Source organism: Delphinapterus leucas, chromosome 15 (assembly GCF_059928025.1).
Source record: "Delphinapterus leucas isolate spDelLeu-1000000601 "Yukka" chromosome 15, BTC_Dleu_Yukka2, whole genome shotgun sequence".
Lineage (NCBI taxonomy): Eukaryota > Metazoa > Chordata > Mammalia > Artiodactyla > Monodontidae > Delphinapterus > Delphinapterus leucas.
This window is the reverse complement of record NC_143143.1, coordinates 66,186,277-66,212,327: the sequence shown is the minus strand read 5'-3', so window position 1 is coordinate 66,212,327 and position 26,051 is coordinate 66,186,277. Positions and strand designations below refer to the sequence as shown.

Here is a 26,051-nt window from a genome sequence, read left to right as displayed (position 1 = left end):
CACTTTTGGCTGCTAGGAAAGATGTTTCCCCTCCACCAAAAAAAATGAATTGGCTTCAGGCCACGTAGCCTGATTTTAAATCAGGTTGTCTCAGGCAAACTCTCCATATTTGGTGAAAATCTTTCTAGCCATTTCAATGTACCGGGATAACAGAGAGAAATAGAAACTTACTTTAGGAAAAAAATAAGGTGTAACCATAGAAAATAAAATAATATACATGCCTATAATAAATAGAAATATACATACTTACTGAGATAGACATGATAAGAAACATAACCACCCACATTGTAAAAAATACATATATATATAGATATAATGATATAAAGCCCATGTGTATAAAATACATATAAACAAGTACATAATAAAATACAGATAACCATATAAATAACAAACTTGATGTACATTCATACTTTTAAAGAATATGTGTGTCCACACATGTGGAATTAAAACTATATATATGAGGGCTTCCCTGGTGGCGCAGTGGTTGAGAGTCCGCCTGCCGATGCAGGGGACATGGGTTCGCGCCCTGGTTCGGGAAGATCCCACAGGCTATGGAGCGGCTGGGCCCGTGAGCCATGGCCGCTGAGCCTGCGCGTCCGGAGCCTGTGCTCCACAACGAGAGAGGCTACAACAGTGAGAGGCCTGTGTACTGCAAAAACAAACAAGCAAACAAAAAAAACTATATATATGAATGATAACCCTCATATATTGAGTATTTATAGTGTCCTGGGCACTGTGTTAAATGCTCTATTTGGATAATTGCATTTCACTTTTACACATACCCTATGATGTGGAAACAATTATTATCCCCATTCTACTGCAGATAAAGATCTTTGATTCCTTGTCCTCAATTCTGAAATCCAGAAGCTCTGAGAACTGTGTTTTGTTGGGTCTAACTCAGTTGGAAAAAATTGACCTGACATTCATTTGGCAGCAAAACCTTTATTTACCCCATTTCCTGTTAGTACTCACATGTTTGAAGGGGAAATATTGGTGTCCACGAGCATAGGGTATCTCACCAGATGGGGCTGTTTTACAATATACAGTGTAGGTAACATATTATCTTTCTAAATCCCGATTACTTCTGAATTCCAAGCACACCCCGCCCAAAGAATTTCAGAGAAAGAATTGTGCACCTGTGTATACAGATAATCAAAAGTCAGTATGGGGCTTCCCTGGTGGCGCAGTGGTTGAGAGTCCGCCTGCCGATGCAGGGGACACAGGTTCGTGCCCCGGTCCGGGAAGATCCCACATGCCACGGAGCAGCTGGGCCCATGAGCCATGGCCGCTGAGCCTGCGCGTCTGGAGCCTGTGCTCTGCAACAGGAGAGGCCACAGTGGTGAGAGGCCCGCGTACCGCAAAAAAAAAAAAAAAAAAAAAAGTCAGTATGTTTAGATACTGGTGACCAGGGAGGGAACTGGGTATTTATTCATACAGGCCCTGCTCCACCCCACATATTTCCAGGCTCAGTGCCTGCCCTGAACCCCAGAAACCCTCTTCATTTGATTTCACCACACTCTCTTGGTTTTTCTTCCACCTCACTGGTTGCTCCTTCTCAGTCTCCTTGGCTGGACCCTCCTTTTCTCTCTGAACTGACCCCTTAACGTCAACAGTTCCCGAGGGCTCAGCGCTCAGGCCACGTCTCTCCTTGACCTTCACCTGCCTCCTTGGGGAGCTTGTCCAGGCACTTGGCTTACATGGCCTTTCTTGCACATTGCGAATCTATCTAGAATCTACAGAATCTGACCCAGCTGCACTGCCTACCCCCTCACCACCCCCATCTGAGCCATCACCACTTCTTGCCTGGATTATCACTGTAGCCTCCTAACTGGTCTCCCTGCCTCTGCCCTTGCACCCTCCCACCGAGCATCTTCTATTCAAAGCAGGGAGGTACCAAGCCACGTGTACTCCACGTGGATGGTGCCCCCTGGTGTTGTGCAGTATGGAGCTCTGTTGCTACCCTATAAAGTATCTCAACACAGCAGCTAGAGTGATCTCGTAAAACTGAAAGTCAGGCCAGTGTCACTCCTCAGCACAATCCTCCCCTGGCTCCCATGTCACCCAGAGTAGAAGCCGAAGTCCCTACAAAGCCTGTTCAACCAGCCTTGGTCCCCGTACCTCTCAGTTCCTCCCTGGCTCTCTTGCTCTTCCTCAAATAGATGTGTTCCCATCTCAGGGCCTTTGCATTTGCTGTGACCTTAACCTGGAATTCTCAACCTGCACGTATTCATGTGGCTTATTTTTTTTTACCTCCTTTTGCCCAAATATCACCTTCTCTCTGAGGCCTTCCTTGACCACCCAGTGCAGTACATCCTAGCTCCTTTCCCAGCTCTCTTTTTCTCCATAGCACTTATTATTATGGAACATTCCATATATTTAATGATGTTTCATGTATCAATATTTCACATATTTGTTTGTTTTCCTGCTACTGGAATGGAAGCTCAAGGGGACCAGGGCTTCTGTCTGTCTTGCTCACTGATGTATTCCCAGCTCTGAACACAGGGCCTGGTGCGTGGTAGGTGTTCAATAAATATTTGTCAAATGAATGAATGAATGAATGAAATGAATAGTGAATGAGCACCCCACTTCTTCTGCTTCACTCCCGTCATAAACTAGACCCTGGTCTCCTGGGCTGGCTCTCGACTCCTGCCCAGAATCCATCAGCAGCAAACCCCTCCGCTCCCAGGAAGGGTCCCTTCTGCCCACCCAAGCCTCTGGTTGCCCTTATCTATAATTATGAGGGTGCCTTGTGGCCCTTTATTCCAACCACAGTGCCTACCTTGACAGCATAGCTATTTCGAAGTAGCTCTCAGGGATGCCTCATGGTCCTTGGGGCAGAAGAGATGGTGTGGGGGGTAGAAGGGTCTGACTCTCCAGCTGTGCTCCTTGACCTGGACGGTGCCCAGGGCTCAAAGTTAAAATCTGGGAAATCAGTGCCCAGCTGGGGTACTTTTGGTCCATAAACCCCTTTTCTTTATTCCTGCCTGGCTGTGCAACCCACTTTCTATCTGGGCCACTAGCCTCTATCCCCTCCCCCTGAGGGTCAGACCCCCAGGCATGATGCCCTCCTACCCGCTATTGAGTGTGGTTTTTAAAAAACAGGTAAATAGCATGAAGGAGCTGTACCTGCTAATGGAGGAAGAAGAATTAAACGCCCAGCATTCTGATAACAAGACCTGCACGGGGGACAGCTGGACCCAAAACACGGTGCGTTCTCAGCCCATTTCCAGTCCTGTCCTGTCCATTTGTTCCTTTGTCTGTTTAGTGATCACATCTTGCTGCTTTCTGACCCCAGTCCTACACCAGGCAACGGAGCGGCAGAGGGTTATTGCTTTGTCACTGGCCCCAGATGCTCAGTGCTATGGGGTATGTAAGTCACCCCAGGGCAGTGACAGAGGGTCAGATGATGGACTGTGGAGTCTCAGGTGAGAGAGCAGTTAATTCTGTTTGGAGTATAGAGGATGGTATTACAGAGAAGGGGTCATAGGTGGTGGGTTTTGAAGGATGAATAGGAGCTTGCCTAATAGAGAATAGGGAAAAGGCCATTCGGTACCAAGAGAACTGTATATACAGAGATGTGGCAAGGTATTCTGAGTCTGGCTGCAGCTTGGGATGTGCATAGTGGGGGTAAGGACATCAGGCTTGAGTGAGTTGTATGAAGAAGGGCCTTGTGGCCTAGGATCAGGAACCATCAAATCAAGCCACGGGGTAGTATAGAGCAGTAGGGTCAGGCTCCCAGGGGCACCCACAGTAAGCTGGGTTACAGGTGGCAAACAGGTCACGGGCCCAGGAGAGAAGACTGGGTCCAAGTCATGCAGTCAGGGAGCTTCTGTGGTTCAGACTCCCCATCTGGCCTACAGTGGGTCAGAGAAGGCAGATCTTGGGCAAGGAGAAAGACGGAGGCCTAGATGCTGCAGAGCCTCAGAGAAGCCAGGGCCCAGCTCAGATTTAGGTTGAATAATTGCTGTAACTACAGAATTTTGTGTTTTTGTGAGACTGGGTCATGTGTCAGTCTAAGAGGTGGCCTGGGCTGGGCTTGTTATGCCTGTTTTACGGGGAGATGACCCAAAGAGGTCGTGGGACTTGCCTGAGGCCTGGTAGAGTCCCAGGCTGGACTCTGGATGAGTTCCCAGCCCAGCCTCTCCTCCTTGCCGCTCCGAAAGCTCCTGACCCAGGCCTTGCCCCCATCTGCAGCCCAATGAGTACATCAAGACACTGGCCGACATGAAGGTGACACTGAAGGAGCTATGCTGGCTGCTTCGGGATGAACGCCGTGGTCTGACTGAGCTTCAGCAACAGTTTGCCAAGGCCAAGGCCACCTGGGAGACAGAGCGGGCAGAGCTCAAGAGCCATACTGCCCTGGTGAGTCTCCCACCTGTCAGAGACATCCCCCTTCTTGTTCCCCTCTCTGCGAAGGCCTCAGCTATCAGACTGGGGAGGAGGATGCCCAAGCCATGCTCCTAGAAGGATAGGAACCCCTTCACTTACCTTGTGGCCCAGAGAGGGCAAGACACTTGCCTAGAGTCACACAGCTAGGGTACCAGAAACAGTGGGAACTGAAGGTCCCTGGGCTAGGGAAGGCAGGTGAGGGACTGGCAAAGGAGCCATGGGGACATCACAGGCGCCTCCGCCGCACCATGAGCTCACAGGTGAGGCCGGAACTCTTAAATGCCTGTCTGCACCTGGTGTCATCCTTCATCCTTACACCCAGACTTCTGCTGCCTGCTGTCCTCATAAGGATCCCCTTAAGCCCCTGCTACCTGACTCTGTTTTGCTCCCTCCACCCAAACTGGGGGGCTCCCCTCCCTACAACTCAGATGATCAAAGGAGCCTTAACCAGGAGTCCTGGATATTTGGTCTTTGCTGTGTGCCTGGAGGCAAGGTGCTGCCCCCTACTCTGGCCTGAGAAGTGAGGGGATGGGCTTTCTCCCGCTCAGAAAGAATGCTCTCACCACCCCAACCCCTACCCCACGCCAGAACTCTGCGGGGCCCAGCTTCCTCCCCGCTGCCCCTGCTGCAGCCTGCCCTCCCAGGCATCACGGGCCCCTCAGAGGTGGGTACCCTGATTATCTTTGTTGGGCAAGTGACAAAACAGGCACAGAGGAGTTAAGCTTCTTTCCCAAGGTCACCCAGCTAGTCAGTGGCAGACCTGACCCTCACTCCCCAAACCTCTGCCCTCCTGGCTCCTCATGACCGTGATCCCACCTTCTTCCCAGTTCTCAGACTTCTGGCTTCCTGGTGCCACCGTTCTCTCCTCCCAACCCTCCCTGCTGATCTCACAGCTCCCGCTCCACCTGCACCTTCCACAGTGTCCCCTGCTCCCACTGCCCCCCCAACCCCAGGCGTTCCAGGTGTCCCTCCCGCCATGGGAATCTGACCACAGCTTGGGGGGGTGGGATACATTGATTCTATAGATTGCACGTTTCCCTCCTGCACCCCAAGATTTGGGCCAAGACAGCCATCACGCTCAGGTGATTCCTGCCCACATTCTTTATGTGACTGTGCATGTCCCCCACTAACCGTAAACCCTGGTAAACATGGGTAAGTGTTGATGAAACACCATGAGAAGCAGTAACTAGGAGCCTCTGCCATTCTGTAGCTATGTGACCAGGGACAAATAACCTCTGTGAACCTCTTCCTCCTCTGTAAAGTATCGACAATGGTGGTTATCTTGCTGAGTTTTCTTGAGGGCACAGATAATGCCTGAAAAGCCCTTAGCACGGAGCTTGGTGTGTAGAAGCTGTGCCACACAAGCCTTGACTGTGAGAAAAGTTTAGTTCTAACTGAGGAGGTCAATGGAGGTTCCTGGGTGAGGGGTCCTCTGAGGAGAGCACCCTCCCCCTGCCCCCTGCTGGTGCCTGGGGAGGGACGAGGGAGGGCAGAGAGGAGGGTCCTCCTACTGCCAGCCACCCAGGTTGCTCTTCTTTCCGCAGATGGAGCTGAAGGCTGGGAAGGGGGCTGGAGATCGGATAGGGCCCGACTGGAAGGCAGCCCTGCAGAGGGAACGGGAGGAACAGCAGCACCTCCTGGCTGAGTCCTACAGTGCAGTCATGGAGCTGACACGGCAGCTGCAGATCAGTGAGCACAACTGGGGCCAGGAGAAGCTGCAGCTGGTGGAGCGGCTTCAGGGTGAGAAGCAGCAGGTGGAGCAGCAGGTAAAGGAGCTGCAGAATCGCCTGAGCCAGGTGAGGTCTGTCCCAGCCCAAGATGGCTTAAGCCACAAGGGGGAAGTTGCTATAGGCACAGACCAGGGGGAAGACTCCTTCAGGTAGAGATGGATCTGTATACTCAGAGACTGCAGTAGTGACCAGGTCTTCCTCTCTGCCAGTCTCACAGGCTTGCTTTCCTCTGTGTTTTATTCTGAAGCAAGCCATTCTCAAATGTGGCCTCTGTTAGTCATATCCTCACAGCTTAGCAGTTTCAATGGAAAGAGAGTTTTCCTTTTCCACAAGGCTCTGATGTGCCAGGTATTAGTCATGTGTCCACACCTAGAACCTGCCAAAACCTCGGAACCAAGAGGTTTCCCATGAAACTTAGAGTCCTCTGACCAAAAGGGGGAAATAGGAAAAACAATCATTGACCATTACAACCCCACTACAGTTAACATGCACCTGTCTTATCAAGCTGCTATGCTCCACTGTGACTTTTTCCTTTGTTTATTTTTTATTGCAATTGTATAAGTCAGGACTTCATCTTTATATAAGACTCAAATATTACAAAAGCATACTCCAACCCACTCCCTCCCTTTCTTGCTGTTTAAATTTATATTCAGGGCTTCCCTGGTGGCACAGTGGTTGAGAATCTGCCTGCTAATGCAGGGGACACGGGTTCGAGCCCTGGTCTGGGAAGATCCCACATGCCGCAGAGCAACTAGGCCCGTGAGCCACAACTGCTGAGCCTGTGCGTCTGGAGCCTGTGCTCCGCAACAAGAGAGACCGTGATAGTGAGAGGCCTGCGCACCGCGATGAAGAGTGGCCCCCGCTTGCCACAACTAGAGAAAGCCCTCACACAGAAATGAAGACCCAACACAGCCAAAAATAAATAAATAAATAAATAAAATAAATAAAAGCCAAGCATTTGAAGCCCTTTAAAAAAAAAGGGGGGGGGGCTTCCCTGGTGGCGCAGTGGTTGAGAGTCTGCCTGCCGATGCAGGGGACACGGGTTCGTGCCCCGGTCTGGGAAGATCCCACATGCCACGAGCGGCTAGGCCCATGAGCCATGGCCACTGAGCCCGTGTGTCCGGAGCCTGTGCTCCACAACGGGAGAGGCCACAACAGTGAGAGGCCCGTGTACCACAAAAAAAAAAAAAAAAAAAAAATTTACATTCAGAGATTTTTTTAAATCATTAATTGAATCCTAATATACATATTATTCACACTTGGCCTCTCTCATAGAGAGCTGTTCATGACAGAATGCAGAGGCCACGCTCATTCAGTTTAATTGCCGCTTAGCATACCTAGGTGGAGAGACCACTTTGACGTCACTCAGCTGCTGATGTCGCTGTTGCAGGCGTTGTAGCGTGAATTAACATGGTAATAACAACTATTACCGTGCTTGATATAATGACACTTATAAAGATGCCTGTAAGTGGTTGGTTTCATGATCATTTGTCAAACCCACTCCGTTGGTTCAGAGCTGCTGCCCACTGGGAAGGTGGCTCTGAGTCCATGATCTGGGTCATCTGGGCTGCAGAGTGGAGCCTGGGGAATGGCCCTGCACAAAATAGGGCCCTGCTCACCATTTTTGCCTGCACATGACTGTCTTCTTTACTCTTGCCCAGCTGCAGAAGGCTGCTGACCCTTGGGTCCTGAAGCACTCGGATCTGGAGAAGCAGGACAACAGCTGGAAAGAGGTGAGTGGGGTGGCAGGCGGCCCATGTGCTGTGCTCCTGGCTACACTGGAAAGTCTCTCACTTTTGGGGAATGTGACAAGGACGATGCTAATCCTGTCCCACAGGTCACACACCCTCACCCCCTTGGGCTCCTCAATCCTGAGGTCTCTACTTCATGGTTCCAGCCTTGAGACCTGTAAAGAGCCCCCTGTTAGCTCCATCCTTCCATGCCTGGGACAAAGGCTAGGTGTTTCTCTGTGTTTCAGTTGTGGCTTTCTCAAAAGCAGAGCCTCCAAAGAGCTGTGTGATCCTGGGCAAGTCACTCTCCCTCTCTGGGCCCCAGTTGCCTCATTGGTAAAATGAGAATCACGTTCTCTGCCTTAGCCCAGCCCTGGTTGTGGAGATCAATCAGTGAAGTTTGCTTCTAAGCCTCAGGTGCACTGTCCATATAGCCACACACTGAGTAACCAAAGAGTGAACATATGGGCCCTTGCTCATGATAGCCTGAGGAAGCAATAAAAGCCAATTCTGGGGAACTGAAGCAGGAGAGGATTTCATTAGGGGCTCAAAAGGGCTGGTGATGCAGGGTCAGAAAACTGGTGCAGGTCTCTGAACCAGGGTGGGGCAAACCCCAAGCAGGACCTCAGGTCACTGCTTTCACCTTCAGCTGAGCAGCGACTACTGGGTGCTTTGTTGCTGCCACTACATTCAGAATACGTTCTAAATAGAGTCTCTTTCCTTGGGTTCCCTCTTGGACCGCCGATTGGCCATGCCTGCATCACATACCTATGTGTGTGTGGAGAGGGGGTAGGTGCACTGTAGCCAGAAACTGACCAATGGGCATTCTAGATCAGTGCTGACATCACTCCTGCTCTACAATAGGAGACTCATGCGTGGGGCTCGGGGCCAGCTCCCACCCAGACCCCCTGTTACCTTCCCTCTGTGTGCTAGTGGCCAGACTGACCCTTTCCTGTCTCTCTTCTATGGCAGACACACAGTGAGAAGATCCACAACAAGGAGGCTGTTTCTGAAGCTGAGCTTGGGGGAACCGGCTTAAAGAGGTGCTAGCAGCCCCTCCCCGTGCTCCACTCTGCAGCCCCTCCCCCTGCTCTGCCCCCCAGCCCCACCCTGCAGGCTGCCCTGCCCCTTTGCCTCTCTTCTCTTCCTCTGCCCTGCGCACCCACCACTGCACCTCAGCTGAATTGGGAGAACACTGGGATATGGTCTCTAAAGATTTTTTTTTTTGATGTGGACCATTTTTTTAGTCTTTATTGAATTTGTTACAATAGTGCTTCTGTTTTATGTTTTGGTTTTTTGGCCCGGAGGCATGTGGGATCTTAGCTCCTCCACCAGGGATTGAACCCGCACCCCCTGCATTGGAAGGCGAAGTCTTAACCACTGGACCGCCAGGGAAGTCCCCTGGGATATGGTTTTTATGGAACCCAAGCCACTTAGGAGCCGGGAAGGTTTGGGTGATGGCAATTGTAGCCTGTGCTTCTTTTGATTCTGGGTGTGGAAAACTGGGACCCCAGAATATCCTAGCTGGGAAAGAAACTGTTTAGCTCCTCTTGGGGTTCTTCCTGTCTCTGGAGTTGGGAGAGTCCAGCTGGACATCTATTCCTGGGACTAGTGAGCAGCATCCTCTGGGCCCAGCCCTGTGCTATAGCCAGGAAAACCCCTAGGGCTATCAGGACCGTGTGTCCACCATTAGGAAACCATTATGAAAAGATTCAGGGTAACAGAACAGGGCCGTGCGAGTAGCGTGAAGCCAGGTGGGCCCCAGGATAGGAGGGTGGCTCTGGAGTCGTAGTGTGGGATTTGAATTCCAGCACTGTCATTTCTAGCTCTGTGCCCTTGGGCTATACTTCCCATTTCTACCTACTGGGATAACAGGAACCGCCCCCTGGAGTTGTCGGAGGACTGAATGGTCTGACGTGTGCACTGTTGTCACGTAGGCCTGGCACTTACAGTCATCAGGCAGTGCACGTGCCAGGTCTGGGCTGGAGATTAAATGTGTCCTAGATTGGGTTCCCTCAAAAGTAAACGTTGAGGCAAGGATTTAAGTGCAAATGGTATATTTGGGAGGGGATTCCAGGAAAAGCCTGGAAGTGAGACAGGGTAGGGAAGGCACCATAAAGGAGGTGTTATCAACCAGGATACACGTGGGCAACTGGATCAGCTTCACAGCATCTCTGGGAGCCAGAGCTGAACATTAGTTCTCCCACCTGGGGGACAGGGAGGCTGGTACCAAGCCACCAAACCCCACTCATTGTTTGTTGAGGGCTGTGTCTAGGGCCATAAACTATGTGAATGTCTAGCTTCCTGTGGGTGGAGGCCAAGTGTGCTCCTGCAGACAGAAAAAAGCCCTCCAGTGGAGAATGGCAGGTGCTCAGAGATGCAGTGCTGCGTGTGTAGGTGTGAGTGTGGAGGGGATGAGGGGCAGGGCACCTACAGCGTCTTCCACAAGAGGAGAGCAGGACCGTCATGGTCTGTCTCCCCACTGCCCCACCGCCCCCTGCCCGCGAAGTGCACGGACCAGGGAGGAAGACCAGAGTACCTGCTCCACATGAGGCATCTTCCACTAACTCTGCCCTTTCTCCTCTGTGCTTCCCAGGACCAAATCTGTTTCCTCCATGTCAGAGTTTGAAAGTCTGCTGGACTGTTCCCCCTACCTCGCAGGGGAAGCCGCCCTGGGCAAGAAGCTGCCCAACAGCCCTGCCTTTGCTTTTGTGGGCCCCCAGCCAGTGGACCCGGAGAAGCCTGCGCCGGAACAACCAGGGCTCTCTCCACGTGACTGCAACCGCCTGGGTGCCCTGGGCTGCCAGGAGCCGGCAGGGAGGCAGATGCAGCGCAGCTACACGGCTCCCGACAAGACGGGCATCCGCGTCTACTACAGCCCCCCGGTGGCCCGGCGCCTGGGCGTCCCCGTGGTCCATGACAGGGAGGGCAAGATCATCATCGAGCCGGGCTTCCTCTTCACCACAGCCAAGCCCAAAGAGTCCGCCGAGGAGGACGGGCTGGCAGAAAGCTCCTACAGCCGCTGGCTCTGCAACTTCTCCCGGCAGCGCCTGGATGGGGGCTCCGGGGGCGGCCCCTCGGCGGCCGGGCCCGGCTTCCCAGCGGCCCTGCACGACTTTGAGATGTCGGGCAACATGAGCGACGACATGAAGGAGATCACCAACTGCGTGCGCCAGGCCATGCGCTCGGGCTCGCTGGAGCGGAAGGTGAAGAGCACGTCCAGCCAGACGGTGGGCCTGGCCAGCGTGGGCACGCAGACCATCCGCACGGTCAGCGTGGGCCTGCAGACCGACCCGCCCCGCAGCAGCCTGCACGGCAAGAGCTGGTCGCCCCGCAGCTCCTCGCTGGTGTCCGTGCGCAGCAAGCAGATCTCCTCCTCCCTGGACAAGGTGCACTCGCGCATCGAGCGGCCGTGCTGCTCGCCTAAGTATGGCTCGCCCAAGCTCCAGAGGCGGTCCGTGTCCAAGCTGGACGGGGCCAAGGACCGCAGCCTGTGGAACCTGCACCAGGGCAAGCAGAACGGCTCGGCCTGGGCCCGCTCCACCACCACGCGGGACAGCCCCGTGCTGAGAAACATCAACGATGGGCTGTCCAGCCTATTCAGCGTGGTGGAACACTCGGGGAGCACCGAGTCCGTCTGGAAACTGGGCGTGTCCGAGGCCCGGGCCAAGCCCGAGCCTCCCAAATATGGCATTGTGCAGGAGTTCTTCCGCAACGTGTGTGGCCGGGCGCCAAGCCCCACATCCGTACCCGGGGAGGAGGGCGCCAAGAAGCTGGAGCCCATCTCCCCCGCCAGCTACCACCAGCCAGAGGGCATGGCCAGGATCCTGAACAAGAAGGCAGCCAAGTCAGGCGGCAGCGAGGAGGCCAGGCTTTCCATGCTCCCCCAGATGGGGAAGGATGGGGTCCCTCGGGATGGAGATGGAGCCACGGTCCTTCCCAATGAGGTAGGTGGGTGGGGTCTGCCCTTTTTCTTGGGAGGTGAGATTGGCTTATAAGGTCCCACTCTTGGTTTTCAAACTCAGGCATGTGGTTTGTGTATTTCAAAAGGTCCTTATGCTGCTCTGGGATGGGGGTTGGAAGGCCCCAGACCTGGAACAGCAGACCTGATGGACACACAGTCTGAATACAAGAGACTGGTGAGCATGGTGGCATACCCACCTACTTTGCCACCACACCCCAGAGGTTGCCAGCACCCCCTCCAGGGAAGAGGCATTGCCGCTCACTGCCCTCCTGCTACCCAGTGGTGTGCGGGAGCCAGCTGCTTTGGTTCATGAGAGCCAATCGTGTACATCTCTGTGTTTAGTGATGTCACCTTAGTACCTTGAGATAGGCCACCAGGGGAGGATTTACTCCTTGAAAATTAGAAATGCTGCATGGGAGGATTTACTCTGTGAAAATTGGAAATGCTGCAAATCAGGGCTTCTCCTCTTACTCCTGGGAAACTAGTCATTAAACATGTACCAGCACACCACTGCCCTCACCAAGACTCTATCCCTAAGTGCTTCCATTTTCTCTGGGACTGTTTTACTGCTCACCCCACTCCTGATACCAGTTTCAGATTTAGTTAGGGATCATGTGCATGTTAGTAAAACGACGCATGTAAGTTAGCTTTGCAGAAAGGGAAATTGCAGAGGATCTCATGGAACCCGAGGGCAGGGACCCAAAGGCCCCAGTGGCTGCTCTGTCTCCCTCTCCTCTCTCTTGAGCTTCATTTTCTCTGATGTCCTCTTCCTCCCTCTGTCTCTGTTATATTTGAATATGGTCCAGGTGGGCTCTGCCTACTCTGCTTTTATAACATCTTCCAGTTCCAGCACCTAAGGGAGACTGACTCAAATCCCTCTGTCCCCATTCCACATTTCAGGAAGAAACTGACTAGTGTAACTTGAGTCCAGTGTAACCCCTTGGTCCAGTCAGCTGTGGTCAGGGGTGGTATCATGGTCTGCAGTGCACGGAGTGAAGGAGGGTTGTAGGTGGGGGCACAGAGAGGTGGCATGGGCTGGGATTGACCCATGTGATTTGTACGTATTGTATGTTTAGCTGGTTTCTAGTTTTTCCCTATTATACGTAAGGCTGTGGGTGAACATCTTGACACAAAAGCATTTTTCCGTATTGCAGATTATTTCCTTACATTTGAGTTGCAGAAATGGGATTCCAGAATAAAAGACTGTAAATTGTTAAAGGTATTTGATAAGTGTTGCTAAATTGTCTTTCCAAAGACTTTGTTTAATTTCTAGAACCCCCAGGAGTGTATGGTGAGTGCCTTACCTCCCTATACTCTCTGGCTGCATTTAAAAAAAAAAAAAACCTTTTAAATATTCATTCCTCTTTTTTTAACTTAAGAAAACCCTTTTTGAGGTTAATATACATACTGAGCATATTGTAAGAATATGGCTTATTGAATTCCCACAAACTGAACACACCCATTGTATTAGAGTTCTCCAGAGAAACAAAACCAATAGGCTTTGTGGTTGTGTGTGTGTGTGTGTGTGTCTGTGTGGAGAGAGAGAGAGAGAAGAGAGAGAGAGGAGAGAGAGAGAGAGAGAAGAGAGAGAGAGAGAGAGAGAGAGAGAGAGAGAGAGAGAGAGAGAGAGAGAGAAGAGAGAGAGAGAGAGAGAAGAGAGAGAGAGAGAGAGGAGAGAGAGAGAGAGAGGAGAGAGAGAGAGAGAGAGAGGAGAGAGAGAGGAGAGAGAGAGAGAGAGAAGAGAGAGAGAGAGAGAAAGAGAAAGAGAGAAGAGAGAGAGAGAGAGAGAGGAGAGAGAGAGAGAGGGAAGAGAGAGAGAAGAGAGAGAGAGAGAGGAGAGAGAGAGAGAGAGAGAGAGAGGAGAGAGAGAGAGAGAGAGAGAGGAGAGAGAGAGAGAGAGAGGGAAGAGAGAGAGAGAGAGAAGAGAGAGAGAGAGAGAGAGAGAGAGAGAGAGAGAGAGAGATTTATTATATTGCAAGCTGAAGACCCAGGAAAGCCAATGGTTTAGTTCCTGAGTCCAAAAGTCTGAGAAGCAGAAGAGCCAATGGTATAGCTCCAGTACAGCGTATGTAGCTGATGTAGTTCCGATCTAAAGGTCATCAGGAAGGAAGAATTCTTTCTTACTCAGGGTGAGTCAGCCTTTGTGGTCTATTCTGTGCATTGACTGGATGAGGCCCACCCGCATTGGAGAGGGCCATCTGCTTTACTCAACCTACTGGTTTAAATGTTACTGTCTTCCAAAAGCATCCTTGCAGAGGCACCCAGGATAATATTTGACCAAATATCTGGACCTGTGGCCCAGTCAAGCTGACACATGAAATTAGTCATCACACCCACATAACCACACCTACATAAAGAAACAGAGGTACGAAGCTGGCTGTATTTTGAATGTTGGTTTCACAGTTGATCCAGATGTTTTTCAGTATGTAAAATGTGCTTATTACCTGTTGACCCAATAGTTCTCCTAGGAACGTAGCCTATGGAAATATTCACAGAGGTGGATACGTGTGTAAAGAAGTGTATTGCATTATTAATAAAAATTGCTAAGATTTATTGAATACTTAATAGGCGCTATCAAATGCTTCACATGTACCTTATGTGACCCTCACAACAACTTTGACAAAGGTATCACATCCCTCATCTTAGAGCAGGAAAAATCAAGGCTCAAAGAGGTTAAATAACTTATCCAAGTTCACACAGCTGGTAGACAGTTGGGCTGGGATTTGAACCAAGCAATTGAGTTTTACAGCGGCACTTTTTTTTTTCGAAGTATAGTTGCTGTACAATATTATATAAGTTACAAGTGTGTAATATAGTGTTTCATAATTTTTAAAGGATATAGTCCATTTATGGTTACTATAAAGTATTGGCTATATTCCCTGTGCTGTAAAACATATCCTTGTACAATAGCTTATTTTATACCTGATAGTTTGTACCTCTTAATCCCCTACCTCTATATTGCCCCTCCCCGCTTCCCTCTCCCCACTGGTAACCACTAGCTTGTTCTCTATATACGTGGGTCTGCTTCTTTTTTGTTATATTCACGAGTTGGTTGTAATTTTTAGATTCCACATACAAATGATATCCTACAGTATTTGTCTTTCTCTATCTAACTTATTTCACCCAGCATGATGCCCTCCAAGTCTATCCATGTTACTGCAAATGGCAGAATCTCATTCTTTTTTTATAGCTGAGTAGTATTCTACTGTAGATATGTGCCACATCTTCTTTATCCATTCATCTGTTGATGGACACTTAGGTTTTGGCAATTGTAAATAATGTACAGCAGCACTTTTAACCATTATCCCTGTGTGTTGGTAATAGTAAAAAAAAATTAGAAACTACCTAATATCCACATAAAAAATGCATTGGATAAATAAATCAAGCTACTTCCATGCAGTGGAATAGTATGTGGCCATTAAAAAGAAGGAGATCTGGACATACATGACAAAAAAGTGTTCATGTTTTGCAATTACAAAATAAGCTGTAGGGGTTGAAATCATTTGGGTAAATGCATGTGTGTGCAATGTTTAGAGAATTTATCTTTCATGGACAATGTCTACTTTCTTCTCTGTATATTCCAGAATTTATTACCTTCTGGAAGGTTCTTTATGAGCATTCATTACTGCTCTAATGGGAGAAAATAATTTTTAAAAATTGGTCCAGAGAGGGGCTACAGCCCCTGGGAACTGGTCCCTGGGCACAGCTGAGTCCAGATTCCTTGCCTGGCCACCCAGTCCCTGGGTGGGCAGCGCCTCCTGGCTCCTCCCGACTTCTTCCTCCCTCCTCCCAGGATGCCGTGTGTGACTGTAGCACCCAGTCTCTCGCCTCCTGCTTCGCCCGGCCATCCCGCTCTGCCGTCCGCCACTCTCCTTCCAAGTGCAGGCTGCACCCTTCGGAGTGCGCCTGGGGTGGGGAGGAGAGGGCAGCCCCCCCCAGTGAGTGACAGAGCAGCCGAGCTCCCCACCTCAACCAGCCCAGTCCCTGGACAGCCAAAGGGAACCCGCGGAGAGGAGACGAGGTGAGGGGCCAGCGCCCCCTGCATCTCTCGCCCAGGAGGGACAGCAGCTGCACCACCGCCGCAGAAGAGCTTTCCCATCCAGGTAAAGCGGGGCCTCCTGCTGACTGCTGGGTGGCGATCTCTGACTTCCCAGGGGAAGGCAGCGAGTGGGAGAAAGACCAAAGCTGGGCTTCAGAAGCAGCTCCAGAAAGATCCCTTAGGAGCTGATCCGTTGGGAGCTGATCCCTGGGTCATAAGGGAGAGCCTTGCCTGGCTCTAGCCACACCCACTTCTCATAAGAGCCAAGGAAAGGATACACTTCCGGCCATGCCCCTCAGGGAAAAGGGCTCACAGAGACATTCCCTGCCAACCGCATCCCTCTTCATGGGGAGGAAACACCAATGAGAAGAACAGGCTTTGCTCTAGGGCTCAACTTGGGGTTTTTGGCGGAGCTGAAATGGGCATCACCCCGTCCATTTCTTCCCTCCACCGCCTCCTCCTCCCAGCCCTGCTGCTCTGGATTGCTATGGCTCTAGGGGATATGATAGGGCGGTAACCAGGGTCAAGTATCTGCTTGGAATCCTGGAGCCCTGGATCTCCCTGCCCGTAGCTTGGATGCAACAAGGACTAGAAGACGAGGGGCTCAGGGCTGGAGAGCCACTGGAACTGCCTTTCTTGCCAAGGTGACTTGGGGGGCCCCAACCTTCCCAGGAGACTCCTTGAGGACAGAAATAGGTAAAGTCCATCTCAAGACCTGGTGCACAGATAAATAAATGCCTAATTGCCCACTGCCTTGATCGCTGGGGTCTCTTTCCCTGGCACCCTGGAGGGGCACCGCATCTCCACTGTGATTACATCCTGCAGCTGGTGGAGGGCAAAGACGTTCCCAGTAAGAGACTCCCAGATGGCCAGGTCAGGCCAAGGAGCATTCCGAGAGGCCAGTGCCCCAGGACATGGCAATAGACTGGGGCCTGGAAACATATTTCTTGCCTCGGTTGTTTATTTGAATTTTTCTTACTATAAATATTTAAGGTGGTTTTACTTTATTTTAATAATTTAACTTACCCCAAAGCCCCTAAGGTAATTTATTGGAGGTTGATACATGTACTCTCGCCACTGGGACAATGCAAGGCTTTAACACGATGGACAGGCGCAGGGTCCCCTGTGTGGATGAGGCAACTCAGCAGCCGAGCTCTGGTCTCCAGGTCAGCTTTGGAGGGCTCCCTAGCAAAGCTGGAGCCCTGCAGCCTGCTCCCCCAAAACTGCTGACCCTTTGGCCTCAGAGCACCACTTTACACTCAACACCCGGTACTTGCCCAACCCCCAGACGTGAGTCTGTAAATGCTCACAGACAGGGTGGAGGGCTGGACCGCTTCCCAAACATTTTCCATTTTTTCTCATTTTCCTCCCTCCCTCTGAAACCTTTTTTGTTTCGATGAGTCAAACACGGATTACTAAGGCTTTATCAAGAGCATGGAGATCTCTCCAAGTTCCCCAAGTGAGAACTCACAGGAAAACAGGACTGAACTTCAAGAATGTTGTTTATTGCAGCTTTGCACATCGATCTGAGAGTGTCTGCCAGCCTGCCTCAGTTCTCACCACCCTGCCAGCTTTTTCACCAGCCTCTCTCCTTAGCCTTATGGGCTCTCCCGGCTCGCCTCCCAGCCCCAGCTCCACTGCCCACCCTTCCCCATGTCCCATGTGAGCTGCCTGAGCCATCGGATGGATTGCACCGTGGCTCATTGCAGTGTGGTGATGGGGGAGGGATACTCAGATGGCCTCCCCCCTTGGTGCCAGTGAACCCGTTTTGTTTACACACATCTGCCTGTAACGGGCTGGGGGCTCAGAGTGGAAGCACCAGGATAGAGTGGCTTATCTGGGAATTTGCCATTAGGAAGACAAAAAGCCAGCAGCGTGGCTAATTTGCCCCCAGGACTCAGGAGATGCCTCTGCGCTCCCACCTACCAGCTGTTGGTCTTGCCCTTTCTGAGGCACCTGGACCAGTTACCCAAATTCCTTCATCACCATTCCCTATCGGTAGAACTTGGGGTTACGTTGGTGCAAGCAGCCACTTCCTCATGCCATAGTGACCTGTGTGGGCAGAGCAGGCAGGCTGATGGAGCCATGGGCCAATCCCCTCTAGGAAGCCACTGCTCCCACCCAAGAGGTCAGGGGGCCCCTCCGAGGTTCTCTCCAAGTGAGGGGATTCACACAAGGCCACAAGCCACCAGAGGCCTCTGGCACTTCCCAGAGCTGCAGAGGGCCAGGGAGGCTGTGCTTCTAGCCTTGGGGAGATATCCTCGTGAGACCTGAACCCTGCGGACCGCTCAGCCTTACCGTCGTTCTCATCCAAGATTGTCCTTGCATTCTCATTGTCTTAGAGCATGGCCACCCAGACCTCAGCCAGTGTCCGAGACCCCAGAGCTTGGTTTTCAATAAAGTCCCAGTTTCTGCTTCCTGCATGCCACTGTGCAAGGTCACTCATCACTGTTCCTACAGAAGCCTCTGGATGAGGGGCTTGATGGGGTTGAAAATGTTATGTGTAAATATTGATTTGGTTTGATTTTTAGCATTTTAATTAGTAACGGTTGTGTTTTCTTTTTTGGGGTGGGGGGTTGGTTTGTAAAAACTCTCTACTCTTTTGGAATGTAATTTCTAAGTTTGTTTCTTCAAATGCCTTTTTAAGTCTTGGTAACATTCCCAAAGCAGAAAACTGCCTGGCCCTCTGTGGGGACTCCCCTGGAGCACTGGGTCCCAGGAAGGAACACTGCCCTTTCCCCCTTTCTTCCCCTTCCTGCTGCCCCTTACCTTTTCACTCCTAGCAGCTTCTTCTTCCTTCTCTTCCTCCTCCTCCTCTAGCCTTCTTTTTCCTTTCCCCATCTCTATTCTCTGCAGCCAAAGTCCCAAGGAACCCTGGGGTCCTAATTCCCTACAGACCCCTGGGTTTGGATCCATTGTGTTGGCACCAGTTGGTTGAGGGGAAATGGGAGACCAGTTGGCATGGTTGACCCCAGACTGGACGATCTTGTGTTTCTTATGTCTGACCTCTTCCCAGAGCCAAATTAAACCCTCCTGGGGGCAATGATGTCTGTATTTGAAATGAAAGTCAAACCACTTTGGCACATCAGTGGTCCCTAGATCCTGCATGCACAAAGCATCAGTATCCAAGTCCCCGTCACCCTGGCAGCCCTTCCCCCCACCGTCCCCCCCGCTAATTCTTTCCCCACCAAAGGCTGACCAATTGTAAAAACTCCTCTAAGAGGTCTTACTCAAAATGGCCCCTCCCCTTGGTCCCCCCAGGGACGCTCCTCTACCAGCTGCTCTCCCAGGTGACAAAGTTGAGGACCCAAGACTGGACCCTCTTACACCCTAATTGCCACATGGCTCCCTCGTGCCTGCCCCCATGCACCTTTCATGGTTTCGTCACCCGGCCTGTTCTCCTCTTGCCCATCCAACTGCCAGGCCCTTCCTCCCTCTCCTCTCCCATCTAGAATGTCCTCCCCACCCCAGCTTTGCCAGCCTTCCAGCCCCACCAGCATCACCTCCCCCCCACCCCGTACACCCCCCCCAGAGCACATTGCTATTTAGAAATTGCTTCCCCATGCCACATCTCCTTCAGACTTCTAAGGGCCAACTCTGGGAGGCAACCTTGGCAGGATAGGGGTTAGTGCTCCCATTTTACAGATGACGAAACTGAAGTGCAGGTCTCCTCCCTGAGTCACCTAACTGGGAAGTCATCAAGTTTAGACTAGAACCTGGGTTCACTGGATCCCCCAGCCCAACACTGTCCTGCTTGCTGTGTCAACCCGCTGCCCCACTGGAGGCTTTGTGTGGGTATAGGACACCGAGAATATGCCACTGCCCAACCCAGACATAAAACCAGTCCACTCTGAATCACTGGACCCGTGTGTCCCAGAGGGTGGTGTGCGGACCCCCTGCATCAGAATCCTCTTAGGCATGTCCAAAATGCAGCTTCCTGGGACCTGCCTCAGCCTCTGGGCTAGGAATCTGCGTATCTAACAAATTCCCAGGGAGATCCTGAGTACCAGTGGCTACACCATTGATGTTCACAGCCCTGACCGTTAGGCCATCTTTTTTTAACCAGATAACCATGATGTTATATCTTAAAAAGAGCACTGAGCTGGTAATTAGGGGGCCTGGTCCTCAAGCCAGCTCTGATTTGGGTTAATTATGCTGAGAATTTCCAAAAATCACTGGAGGCAATTTACAGTCTTAGTCATAAGGATCAGTAAGACAACAGAAAAAAAGCAAGTCAGGAACTTCCTTGGCGGTTCAGTGGTTAAGACTCTGTGCTTCCACGGAAGAGGTTACGGGTTCGATCCCTGGTAGGGGAACTAAGATCCCGAATGCCTCACGGCGCAGCCAAAAAAAAAAAAGTACAAAGAAAGTCAAAAAGCAAGAGGAATTATCATTCCCCAAATCTATCTGACATGATTCCCATAATCCTGCAATTAAATTTTACTCTTGAGTTTCCTGGCAGCCACAGTAAAAAGGGAAGCACATCACGGTAAAAAGGGAAGCATGTCATCATCCAGTCATGGGATGTAACCATAGTTGCCCCAGGAGACAAACTCTTCTGCTGCTAATTTCGAGCATGTGTCCTTCCTTCAAAGTCCACTAAGCCAGTTGCAGTGTGAACCTAAGATGCAAGGATGGTTTCCAGGTCACTATTTTTAAAATAATAATAAACGGCCACCAACTTGAATGGCCTTGGCCCCGGAGCATGTGGCTAGTCTGTACCTCAGTTCTTCCAGCTGCAAAGTGGGAGAATGTCCTTGCATGGCTGTGCTGAGGACCAAATACAGTACTGTACCTGTGAACCTGCCTGGGAAAGCATAAGGTTCTACACCCATGGGGAGTGGTCCGACCACACTCATTGTCCCCACGCCAGCCTCCTGGTGCCCTGGCCCCAGGGGTGATACACCCCTCACTAGTCTTAGTGAATAGAAAGAAAAATAAACTGGACCTACCCCCTCGCTTTTTTTAAAATTGTGGCAAAACGTACATAAGACATAGCCATTTCTAAGTGGCTTTAAATACGTTCACAGTGTTGTGTTGATACAACCATTACCACTCTCCACTTCCAGCGCTTTTTATCGTCCCACACTGAAACTCTATACCCACTAAACAATAACGCCCCATCCCTCTCCCCCAGCCCCTGTAACCTCTGTTCTACTTTCTGTCTCTGTGAATTTGCCTCGTCTAAGCAACTCATATAAGTGGAATCATACATACAGTGTTTGTCCTTTTGTGTCGAACCCCCTCACTTTTTCGGATGAGGAATCAGGCCCAGAGAAGGGACAGAGTGGCTCACCCAAGGTCAGACAGCAGGTTAAAGGCAGAATCAGGACCAGAACCCAGGCTTCCTGACTCCCATCAGGTTCTGCATCCCCAGTGGTGAGACACCCCCCACCTACCATTCCGTGGTCTTGGTCGAACCCCTTCCTCTCTCTGGGCTGTACGTTCGCTCCCCACTGCCCACCCATCCTCTCCTTTAATATCTTCCTCCGAATCTTCCCCTCATCCTGCCTCCTCTTCTCCAGCTGATTCCCACCAGCAGACTGAGTGGCCCTGACCCATGGCCAGGTTTTCCTCTTCTGAGCCTCAGGCTTCCTTGTAGCACCCATGCCTCAGCCCTCCCAGAACGGCCTCCCTGGCTCCACTCGTCTCCCGTGGATTTCCCTGTAACCTCAGCACCCCCCTCCCTGTGCCCTCAGCCTCACATTCCCATCCTCCCATGTCTGTGGTCTCCCAACTCCGGAGGTTTGCTTTCAGATCTGGTTGTATTCCCTGGGTTCTGTTTTATTTTGTGTTTACTCACACCAAAGGGGGAACCTTTCCCCAATGCCTCAGGCTGGGCTTGGCCTCAGTGACCACCACCCCCAAGCCCAGAAAGACATCCCCCCATCCCACCCTTGAGCCCCATTTTCTTCTGTCCACAGCCGCCTGGCAAGACCCCAACACTCTCCACTGGGAATTGGGGGGAACTTGGATCCCCCATTTTGGCTTCCTCTGTCCTGCCCAGTCCCACATGGCCTTGTTTGGAAAGTAGGTACAGCCTAGCTTGGGTTCTTCTCTCCCTGGCCATCCGTCCATCTGTCTGTCCATTTGACATCCCCCATACTCTCCACTCTCCCCTGGGCCTCACGGCCTCTGGAACAGCTTGCCCTTGGCAGAACCTGTAGCCCACCCTGGCAGAACCTGTAGCCCACCCTGGCACTACCCCTTACCCCTCCCAACAGTGTTTGCGGTTTGCAAAGTCCACAGACCCAAGAACGGAAGGGGACTGGTGACATGATGCTGGGCCTGAGTCGCCTGCCCAGGGCTCTTCCCCGCCCCTCCTGCACTCTTCTTGGACCCTACCTTGTGTATCCCATCAGCCCTACTCCACTCCCTTCCTGCCCTTCACCAGCCCCCTGGACCCCAGGGTCTAAGGAAAGGAGCTTTGGTTTCCCCTAAGCATCCTTGAAGGGCCGAAGTCGTCAGGGCCTGGCCACCTTGTCACTCTCCATTCTGATACCACTCAACCTGCTCCCATGAAAAAGAACCTCAGCCAGGAGTCTGGAGACCTGGCCCAGGAGATGTCTTAACTTCTCTGTGTTTGGCTGGTTGTATGATTTTATGATAAGCACGAGGATGGTCCTTAGGGCCCCAGAGCACCCCTCATGTTTTGGAGTCCTGCATCACCATCCTCTCCACTGGGCCCTGGTATCCTGGCTCCTCTCTCAGCTCCGCCGCTGATCTCTGTGCCTTAGTTTACTTCTCCGCACGGGGGGCTCACCACAAGTCTGTGCCCAGCAGCTTCCCAGATATCTTGGTGCCTCTAAGGCAGGGCCTTGCCAGCTGTGGCCCAGCTCCCGGGCACTGTCTTGGGGCACCAGGTTGCTGAGGATGTTGCCTGGAGGTTCTCAAAGAAGCGGGAGCAACACCTGGGCACTTGATAGACATGCAAAGTATTGGGCCCACTCAAGACCTATGGAACAGAACCTTGGGTGGGGGCGGGGGTGGCCAGCAAGCTGGGGTTTAACAAGCCCTCCAGGTGATTCTGATATACACAGGAGTTTGCCACCTGCTGATCTAGACCAGCAAATAGTGTGGCCTGGTGAGGGACTGAGGCTGGCCCTGACCAGGAACAGGAAACACCAACCTCATCTGGACTCCTGAGAGACTGCGAACCCTCCCTGCCCCTACCCAAAGCAAAACAAAACTATGTTCTCCTCTTCCTGGAAACTGGAGGGCTGGCAGAAGGCATACGTTCGTTTTTCCTTTCCCTGCCCCGGCTTGGTTCCAGTCCTACCCACTTCTCCTACTTGTCTGGGTTTTACAAGAGATTGTGTAGGGTTGTGCCAGCTGGGCAGCAGGTGGGCGTCCTGGGGTGGGTGGGGGGGCGGGAGACAAAAGACCCTGAGACCGTTTATCCCTTGGAAACCTCACCATAGGCTTATGGCCTCTCTTCAAATGGAAAGAAACAACTCCTCAAAGGAAGACGCCTAAATCCCCAGCCAGCTCCTTCTCCTCTCACCTCTCACCTCTAGGGATACCTTGTAGACAAGGCCAAAAAACAGCTCCAACCCCCAGCGGCTGGGGAAGAGAGCCAGAAGCTGTCCCTCCTCCTCCTCCTGGCCCCCCTCCCCAAACCCCACCAATACTGTGAAGCCCCCTTCCTGACCATCCTGGTTTCCTGGTGTGGACCCTGCAGCTGTGGGCCCTAAGGGTTCCCCAGGGAAAGGCCTTTGGGAGGGAAGGGACTAAGGGCATCCTTGGGCCAAACTGTCCACCTCTCCTGTCCGCTGTTTCTCCTCCCCACTCCTGTCTTCAGAAGGCTCTTTCCCAGGATGGATTGGGTGCTAGGACAACCATGGTCCAATCCGCCAGCTCTCCTTGCCCCCGTGTCTTATTTCAGACATGAGAATAACTGTACAGTGTAAACTTACAAAGCGTTTTTAATGGTTGTAGATTGGAAATAAAGTATGTCATATGAACAGTTTCCATGGACTTGGCCTCTTCTCTGATTTCTCATTTTGGGTGGGTGGGGTGCTCAGCAGATTTGAAACTTGACTCTACCCCACACCCAGTTGCCTGGGAAGGAAGGAGCCCTGGGAAATGCCACAGCCAGCTGGCTGGTTTGGGGGTCACTTGGGAGGAGCCACCAGGGGTTCCTGGCTACTGACTGCTGACACCTCAGAGTCTCCCATGAAGGGTGGTATGACCACTGAGAAATAAATGCAGAGTCATCGAAAATGGAATTGAGGGAATTCCCTGGAGCTCCATTGGTTAGGACTCCGCACATCCACTGCAGGGGGCATGGGTTTGAATCCCTGGTCAGGGAACTAGGATCCTGCAAACCTCACAGTGTGGCCAAAAAAAAAAGGAATTGAAACTTTCTACAAAAGGCTTTCAAAAATTTATCATAAAAAAGGACATGGATTAATTATCTATTACAGTAGAATTAATTATCCCCAAACGTTTATTATATCACAGATGCTGTGGGTCAGGAATTCGGGAGCTGAGTAGTTCTGACTCAGGGTCTCCTGAGGGTGCAGTCAAGTGTCAATCAGGCTGCAATCATGTGAAGGTGTGATTGGGGCTGGAAGATCCACAAGGTGGCTCACTCATATGCCTGGCAAGTCAGTGTTGGCAAGAGGCCTCAGTTCCTCCCCAGGTGGCCCTCTCCATATGGCTGCTTGAGCATCCTCACAACATGGAAGCTGGCTTCCCCCAGAGCAAGTGATATATGGAAAAAGAGGGTAGAAGCTACAATGTCTTTTATGACTAAGCCTTGAAAATCATACACTGTCATTTCTGCAGTATCTTATTGCTTATACAGATTAGCCCTATTCCTTGTGGGAGAGGATTATACAAGGGTATGAAGACCAGGAAGTGGGGAACATTAGGGGCCATCTTGGAAGCCAGCAACCACATGAAAATTACACAGATCTCTTCCTTTTTGAGGGCCTAACAATAGCCAGGCCTGTGCTAGGCATTGAGGATAGCAATATATGGGCCTGAAAAACAGGAAAGCAAATGTCAATGGCCAGGGGGAGCCCAGGGTGCTCAGGGAGCTGGGAGGAATCAGCAAAGGCTGCAGAGGGACATCTGAACTGATAACCTAAGCTTGAGAGGACCAGATGAAGGAGATGGTGGTGTGTTGTAGGCAGGAGACGGAAAGGACATGTCCCAGGTGGAGGGAACGGCATGTGTGAAAGCCTAGTAGAAAGAAGAGCAGAACTGGGGAACGGAAAGAAGTCACTGGCGTGATGAAAGAGGCTGGGTCAGATCACAGAGGGCCTTAGGAGGGAAGGAGTGTCCACATCCTGTGGACAGTAGGGAGCCACATAAGAACTGAAAGCAGAGAAGGGACATAGAGGATGTACTGGGTCTGGATTCCATAAAGCAGTAGACCCACTGGGCCCCAGGAGGGCCAGTTCTGGCTGTGTTCTGTTCTTGGGATATTGACAAGTGAGTAGTAGTTGAAGGAGCAGGGTGAGCAGAGAAGGAACGGGGCTCTAGAAAGTGATATTCAAGGAATAAAGAGCAAATCTCTGCTTTCAGATGTCTGTTGGTAGCCAACATGCTGGAACCACATGGTGGAAATTTCAGGAAGGCAGATTTCTGCCTACCACCAGAAAACTTTTCCAAGGACCACAGCTGCTATAGAAGGAGGACCACAGTCACGTTCCAGCTGCTGCTCACCAACCCTTCTTTCAGTTTCTGTGGACTGCTTGTAATTCAACACTTGGAGGTTTCAGATCCCAAAGGACTGCACATGCAAGGGGACATTCTGATGGCATCATGCTGGGTGCTGAAGCAGCAGTCTGCTATCTGGGATCCCCCAAGCCAGCAAGGGATAGTGGACCAGGCACAGGTTGGGCTCCTGGGAGTACAGAAAGGGGATCTGCTTTTCAGACTGGGGCCTCAGAGAAGGCTCTGAGAGAGATGAATCCTCAGCTGAGGCTTAAAATCGGAGAATTTTGCCAAGAACAAAAGGCTTGAAGGGCTTCCCAGGCAGAGGGAATGGCTTGAGCAAAGGAGTAGAAGCAATGGGGGATGACGAGAGGAGAGGCAAGCAGTTCGGGGAGGGGCTGGCCTGCAGTGAGTTTACAAAGGAGAGTTCTTGAACTTTGCCAAGTATAGAAGGGACCACAAAGGGAGAATATGTGCTAGAGCAGGACTGGAAAAAGTGTGAGAGTCATGGTCCACATTTTCAGCGTTAAGAA

At 51.5% G+C, this 26,051-nt stretch overlaps 1 protein-coding gene across 3 annotated transcripts in view; it reads left to right on the top strand.

Annotated features, from left to right (window-relative positions):
• MTCL2 (microtubule crosslinking factor 2) overlaps positions 1 to 23,823 on the top strand; it is a 74,966-nt gene extending 51,143 nt beyond the window's left edge. The window contains exons 9-15 of one of the 3 annotated variants that reach the window (XM_022592477.3): positions 3,103 to 3,207; positions 4,195 to 4,362; positions 5,934 to 6,155; positions 7,781 to 7,852; positions 8,822 to 8,892; positions 10,446 to 11,796; positions 15,607 to 23,823. In XM_022592477.3, coding sequence (XP_022448185.1) covers positions 3,103 to 3,207; positions 4,195 to 4,362; positions 5,934 to 6,155; positions 7,781 to 7,852; positions 8,822 to 8,892; positions 10,446 to 11,796; positions 15,607 to 15,759 — 2,142 coding nt within the window. In that variant the 3' untranslated portion in view covers positions 15,760 to 23,823. Of the gene's footprint in view, positions 1 to 3,102; positions 3,208 to 4,194; positions 4,363 to 5,933; positions 6,186 to 7,780; positions 7,853 to 8,821; positions 8,893 to 10,445; positions 11,797 to 11,899; positions 13,392 to 15,606 lie in introns of those variants that run through there. The other 2 variants (XM_022592476.3, XM_022592478.3) reach the window with 2 other exon arrangements.
• Positions 23,824 to 26,051: the final 2,228 nt, after the last annotated feature.